The 7,534-nt window shown below is 35.8% G+C and overlaps 1 protein-coding gene across 1 annotated transcript in view; it reads right to left on the bottom strand.

Moving 5' to 3' along the window:
* Positions 1–7,534, bottom strand: part of ABI3BP (ABI family member 3 binding protein) — a 280,943-nt gene that overhangs the window by 149,063 nt on the left and 124,346 nt on the right. The window contains 2 exon segments of the mRNA XM_027769977.1: positions 4,443–4,498; positions 5,045–5,226. Of these exon segments, the coding sequence (XP_027625778.1) occupies positions 4,443–4,498; positions 5,045–5,226 (238 nt within the window).

Below are 7,534 nucleotides of genomic sequence, written 5' to 3' on the forward strand. Positions count from 1 at the left end.
AAAAAAACTTTATATGCTGTAAAGATGGGCAAATGATTAAATAAAAAAATAGACCTCTGAAAATAAAGAAAAAACCTTAAAAGGATATGCTAATCTTCAAATTATTTTTCCCTTTTTAAGTCTCTCTTTTAGGGAGATGTTAAAGAGATATTGCCATTTATAAAGTTTAGGTGTAACCATGTATATATGAATTAAAGCAGTTTTCAAGGTGTCTTTTGCTTGAAACACTAAAGGTAAACTATCTGGAATTAATTTCATGTCTCTTAAAATACTGATTCATAAGAACTAGCCAGAGAAAAAACAGAATGAATATCTAGATATAGACCTATTTTCATCAAAATATCCTGTGAAGTTTCAAATCAATTTTCAGAATCAATTCCATGTGGTCACATCAGATGGTCAAAAGCTGTCCCAATGATTCTTTTCAACTTTCCGTGTCCCAGAACTACCCAACGGCAGAGATCTCAGTTCATGAACATTGTTCTTCTGTCCAGAAGGCAATGATAAAGCTTCACAGAGAAGCCTTAAAATATCTTTTCAATTAATCTGGGTTTTCCCTTGGAAATAACAAGAGTTTTAAACCACAGCTCATCAAAGCTGGCTGGAGTTGGGGTGCTCCGCCTCACAGCTTGAAGTGATGAAACGTCTGGCCCTGTGTCATAGATGCAGGAAGTTGCTTCCTCACCCTTCCTATCAGGCTGTTTATAAGGAGGAAAAAGAAATGAAATTCCCTGGGCATAAAATGTCGATCATCTGTTCCAATCTTGCTGAGTAACTCACCCTAAGTAAAATATTCTGCCAAAAGAAATACAACATATTGGGATATGATAAGAAGGAATGAAAGAGTGACATCATTGAGTCACATGAAGAATAAGCATAATGGCCAAGAGGGTAGGAGACAAGACATGCTTCCAAGGAAACCATTCACAACAAAGAAAAAGCATTGTTCTAGAAGAGGATGAACGAGAAACTCTATTCCAATATTCCCCCTGTGAGGTACAAGAGATCCACCTTTCCTTAACAATACTGATTGGAATTAAGAAAAACAATGCCAAAGGGCCCTTACAGGGTGACATAACAATACATAGTGGTAGGCGAATTGGTTAATTATTTGGAAAAAAAAAAAAAAGGACATAGCTTAATCAATAGACCTTTACTATATACTATAGCAAACTAAAATCCACATAGTTTAGAGTTTAATTATTACAAAATAAAACCATTTACAAAACATTTGAGAAGGGGGAGAAATACTTGTTTTTTTGTTTTTTGTTTTTGTTTTAGATACAAGGGGCTTTCTAAACTATAATACAATTAATTGGAGATATGATTATGGAAAAATGTCATAACATGGTTAAGCAAATTTTGAGACTTGCCTATTTAAAAAATTCCTGTAAATAAAACCGACAACAAATGTGAGAAAAATTTTTCTCAATGACATCACAAACATGTTCTTTAATCTATAAAGTTTTGAAACTAGTCAGTACAAAACTTAACAAATGCCTGTTAAAGGAAGAACTGCAGCTGAAGGTTATTAAATAGAAAACACAAGTGGCTAGTAGACAAATACCACCTTATCAGCAGAGGAATGGAAACTAAAATAACCATTTTAAACTATTATGTTAGTGATACAAATACATAATGTTATTAATCAAGATATTTTAACAACATAAACTGACACAGTTAGCAAGATTATAAATTGGTACAACCTTTCTGGAAAGGAATTTGACCGAACATACTAGGAAGGCTTAAAAATGTTAAAAATCTAAACTGTTAATTTTTCTTCTAAGTGTCTATTTTTTTTTTTAAAAAATCAAATGTGAACAAAACTGTATTATTTTACTACAACATTCATAATTTTAAATAATTAGAAATAAATATATACAAATTGGAAACTAAGTAATGATAGTGTGTTTAGATTATGTAATGCATATCAATTAGAATTATGTTTGTGGAGAACATTTAATTACATGCCATATTTTCACTAAGTGAAAACAGCAATATATAAAATTGCATATATAGCATGATTTTAATTCTGTAATGAAAACTGCTTGGAAAACAGAAAAAAATTATTCTGAAGCTTTAGCAGTAATGTAAATTGCTCTTATAGGTAGTTTTGTTACAGGTAACTTGTTACTGCTTCTTTTCCCATTTTTACATTCTAAATCTTTAAATGTTAGATAATTAGAAAAACAGCAAAGCCTAAAAGACAAAAGAAAGAAAAGAAAAAAAAATTAAGCTTGCAATTTGTTTTGCAATTTTCTTTCTTTGTATTAAGATGTGAAATCAAAATACATCCCTAGAAATCGCAGTAATTATTTGATAACAATTTCACAATGAATACACTTTCTGCCATTTCAAATCATAGAAAAAAGTTTCCCTTATTAGGATTTATTCTCATTCCTATTTTATTCAAGTCCATTTCCTTTCACTGAAAAGAATCCTCCTCCCCCTCTCTCTTCGTAATCTGATGAGATATGGACTACTTTTTCCAAACTATGCTATGTGACCATTTTGGCATTCTGCATATTTAATTAGTCCTCAGAAAGATATCCATACACACAGGCCATGTGTACATTGAAGACGGCAAAGCTGTACCCACGAAAAGAAGCTTTGCATGTTCACCTAACTGTAGGATACTTACCTGATGGATACTGACTGATTATTCCTTATTCAAAATGTTTGGGGGGCCAGCCAGTTGGCATGGTGGTTAGGTGGCTGGATCCCACATGGCCAACTGTGTGGTTTGAGTCCTGGACCTAACAACTTGAAAAACATGCCAGGTGCGTGTGTCTAAAATTCTAAGAGAAGAATGGAGGAGAGGGGATTGTGTAGCCATCTTCCTGGGGAGGAGGGTGATTCTCATTCTCGCTCTTTCTCCCTCTCCTTCTGTCTGTTTCTGGTGAGCACATACACCATGTAGCCAAAAAAAAAAAAAAAGTTTAGGAATCAGCAGATGGTGTAATGGTTATATTTCTGAACTCCCACGTAGTCTACTGGTTCAAGTCCTGGACTCGGTGGCTTCAAACTCACACTTGGCGCATGTACATGCATGCCTAAAATCCCAAGAATAGAGGAGAAAGGAGTGTAGGGTGGCCATCCCTCTGGGAGGTAATTTCTCACTCTCTGTCTCTGCAGTGAATACAATTGCCCTATAGCAAAAATCTCTCTCAAAAAAAAAAAACGAAAAATCTCTCCCAAAAAAAAAAAAAAAAAAAAAAAAAAAAGAAAGAAAAAAAAGTGTAGGATCAGAAGTGTTTCAGATTTTGAGTATTTCAGCTTTTGGAATGTTTGCATATATACAATAAGATATCTTGGGGATAGGACCCCAAATTAATCACCAATTCACTTATGTTTCCTGTAACAACACACAAACATAGCCTTAAAGTAATTTTCTCCAGTATTTTTGCATTGCAGCACTTTGACTGTGACCTATCACACGAGGTCAGGCATGGAATTTTCTACTTGTGTCACATCAGAAGATCAAACACAAACATAGCCTTAAAGTAATTTTCTCCAGTATTTTTGCATTGCAGCACTTTGACTGTGACCTATCACGCGAGGTCAGGCATCACATCACAAGATCAAAATATTTTGGATCTGGAAATATTTTAGATTTCAGATTTTCAGATTAGGGATGCTCAACCATACTTCCAAAGCCAGAATCAAATTCTTCTCTTTTCCCCAAAGTACCTCCTTTACCTGCTCAGTTTCATAACATTCTTTATTTATAACTGGGTATGTAATCTGAAACACAGACATCTCCATGGTGGCTATAGCAGTGGTTTGTATTTACACCAGATAGTACCAGGCTGACATACTTCCTGAGAACAGATTTTGAAAAGTGGGAGGAAGAAAGCATGAAGGACTAGTTGCTGAAGTGAGAGAGAAAAGGGCACTTATATCGTGAGGAGGAAACGTCTGGCTCATAAAATACACAAACATTTACTGACCCCAATGGTGCCTGGGTGTGTTACAAAACCAGACCAGTTGTTTCATCCTTGTGAAATGGTTGGCTCTATTAGGTAGAAAGTAATAATAATAAAAAAGAATACATGCAAGAGAGATTTGAGCTGCAGGAGTATACCTAGAGCATGGACCGATTCACTCTTGAAATGTTATATTCAAAACAATTCACAGCACAGAAGCTACTAAGTATAACTTCAAAATTCCAAATACTCATAATAGGGAAATAGTATCATAATTACATTGAATCTAAGAACATTAGAGCTTCAAACAAAGCAGAGAAGAGCCGGATCATATCTCCACCCACTTTTTTGGGGAAAAAAAAAGATTTCTAAAACATTAAGGACTTTTCCCAGTGTCCCATAGTTAGTTAATTCAGTTTCAGCACCTTATAAAAAGACTATTTACTTATTTTAATAAAAATACAATGTAGGCACAACTAAAATGAAAAGAAAATCTTCAAACTAACTGGTACATACCACTGTGTTAACTTGGTCATAGGTACTTTGAATTTTCCCATTTACTTTGTTTTTACCTGAAAAATGAAGGGGAAATGACATCATTTTCATTCTTCTGGTGCCGAATCATTTCTAGATTATGAAAACAACTATAATTTATGTTCCAATTTAGGTGGATTATTTTAACTACTATAATTTCAAACACTGATTTCAATGAAGTTGGAAGGAACAAAAAACCAGAAGAAGCTCTCACTATCAAAATGTCCCTTTACGCCTTTGGGTCCGACTTTCCATTCTGAACACATGTACGTAACGTTTTCTTTCCTTTCTGGCTCACGTGGTGTGCACAGCTCAGAGATTATTTTTAAAAACTATAATACAACAGCCAATAACTTATCAGTGGACTTAAATATTTATCAATTATTTTAAAAATCACTTACTAAAAAAGCTTCTGAAATGTCAATATCCACTCAATTCTATTGTCTTTATATATTATCAAATGCTAAGGCATCGAATTATTTCAAATTACACAACAGATAAAATAATTAAAATTGGATAAAAAGAAAAAAATAGGGGAAAAAGTACAAAAAATCATACTGAAACAAACTGTTCTGGGTACTTACTTCCAACCACAGTCTTGTGATTGAAAATCTTACTCCAAATTCCGCCTTCCACATTGTCTTTCACTCCAAATTCATAAACCGTGTTGGGTTTTAGATTTTCCACAATTGTTTCAGTGGCTGGACAGAGTTGAAAAATCCATTTCTTTTCCTTGTCCTTTTCTCTATAGCGAATTGTATAGAATCTATTGGATAATCAAAGTAGAACGTTTAAAATCACAGGGAGGTACAGAATGTAATTTCCAGTTTAATATTTCTCAGAGTCCAAACTACTTGGAAGAGCAAGCTTGATGTTGGCTTCTGTTCAGGTTTTTTAGAAAAGCTTACAGGGAACATGAAAAACTTGCTCAATGCGAGTTTAGATTTTTAAATTTGATTTCAAGCTGGTGTCTGTGCAGCAGACAGAATTGCACAATTCTCAATTCCATTATTTGCTACTTTGCAAGATGAAAATGGGAAAACTCTAGATATTCCTTTTTTATAATTACGCAGAGAGCAAAACATAGGTGTAATTTTTAAGTACTTGATATTGTACTTTCATACATGTATGAATTTAAGCCTTTAACCACCCATGGAAGATGTGTTAGACACGATATCATTCAATTTGTAAAAGAATCCAGGACTACATTTAAGGAAGAAATGTTCTTATCATTATAAAAAAGAATTAAGACCAATATCCAAGTTAAGGGTACAGAAAGAAAATGTAAACAATACGAATTCAAGATCACTGTTACATTATTTGCGTAGTGCTTCATAATACTCATATATATATACACTTCGGAGAAATCCTCACCTCTACTTCTTTCACCTTTCTAAATGCTAGGTCTAATATATATGATTCATTTAATTCTCCCCAAAATGGGGAACAGTTCACCAGGCTGATGAATAGGATTGGGGAATTTTCCAGTTACAGAATCAAAATTAAGATGATATGGAGACCAGCAGTTGACGTAATGACTATGTCGCTGGACTTCCATGTAGTCGACCACAGTTCAAGTACTGGACCCAGTGGCTTAAACTCACGCCAGGCGCATGTGCATGTGTGCCCAAGATCCCAAGAGGAGAACGGAGGAGAAGGGATTGCGGCGTGGCCATCCCCCCTAGGGGGTGATTTCTTGCTTTCTGTCTCTCTACTTCTCTCTGTCTGTCTGTGGAGCACACGTGTCCTATAGAAAAAACTTCTCAAAACAAAACAAAACAAAATAAGTACCTCTTCCTGACTTTCTATCCCAGTGAAATTAAATGGACAAAGAGTCAAGTTAGTTACTTTCCTTTTAAAGCTGTAAAAAGTCACTCATTTACTTATGGTAAAACACTTAATGGGCACCCTTTAAATGCCAGGCAGAAGTTTCTGGACATACAAAAACAATTACCTAGAATATTTGGAAATGAGGACCAAGGATGGCTTTATAACTCGTGGGGCTCAGAGCAAAATGAAAATGTGTGCCCTGTGCTCAAAAGAACAAAGAATGAAGAATTTTAAGATAGCAACAGCAGAGCGTTAGACCAAGCTTTATCCTTCTCAGTGAGGAACTGTGCAGAGCCCCCATGCCCTGAAAGTGAGCAGGAAGTTTACAGTTTAACAAGCAGAGAGAAGCGACATTTGTACTCGCAGCCGTTCTTACTAGCTATGAACCACTGAAATGCTTGTAATCATTCATTAGCTTGCTCCTTTCTAGTAAAAACTGCTCTCTGGGCTCTGATCCCCCATTCCACAGTAGCAGACGACAGAATGAGTGAAAGAGGCTACTTCAGCCAACACATGAACTGCTGCTGGGAACAAATGTTATAGAATACAAGCCCTGTGTGTCCTGTGAGGAGAAATATCAGCAGTGATTTATGAACTGCGTTTCTTGACAAGTATGCTGCATGAAATTTTTGTTGTTGTTTTTTCCTTGCCTTGGCTCTTGCAGAACTTTAGAGAAATGCTGAGAGGTTAGAATCAGACCAGATGGGCTACCACAATTGTGCATCTCTAGAATAGATCGGTATCAGAGAATGTAATTGCTTGCATGATCCAGAGGCTCAACGCTACCGTAACTACCAAACGTCTGATTCAAGCCTTTTCTGCTTGATTTCACATCATTTTTCTATAAATAAACTAAAAAGCAAATGTCCTTTTAAAACACTTAAACATAAAATGTCTAAAAACCCTTAATGTAACCACATGTTAAAAAATCCAGCCTGGGAACCACCAGTTGGTGTACTAGCTATGTCTCTGGACTCCCATGTAGTCGGGACCAGCAGTTAGTATAATAGCTATGTTGCAGACTCCCATGTTGTCGACCAAGGTTCAAGTCCCGGACCTGGTAGCTTAAACTCACGGCTGGGCACATGTGCTTGTGTGCCCAAGATTCCGAGAAGAGAATGGAGGAGAAGGGATTACGGTGTGGCCGTCCCCCTGGGGGGTGATTTCTTGCTTTCTGTCTCTCTGTCTCTCTGTCTTTCTGGTGAGCACATGCGCCCTATAGCAAAAACCTCTCCAAAAAAAAA

This window comes from Tupaia chinensis, unplaced genomic scaffold (genome assembly GCF_000334495.1).
Source record: "Tupaia chinensis unplaced genomic scaffold, TupChi_1.0 Scaffold000100_1, whole genome shotgun sequence".
NCBI lineage: Eukaryota > Metazoa > Chordata > Mammalia > Scandentia > Tupaiidae > Tupaia > Tupaia belangeri.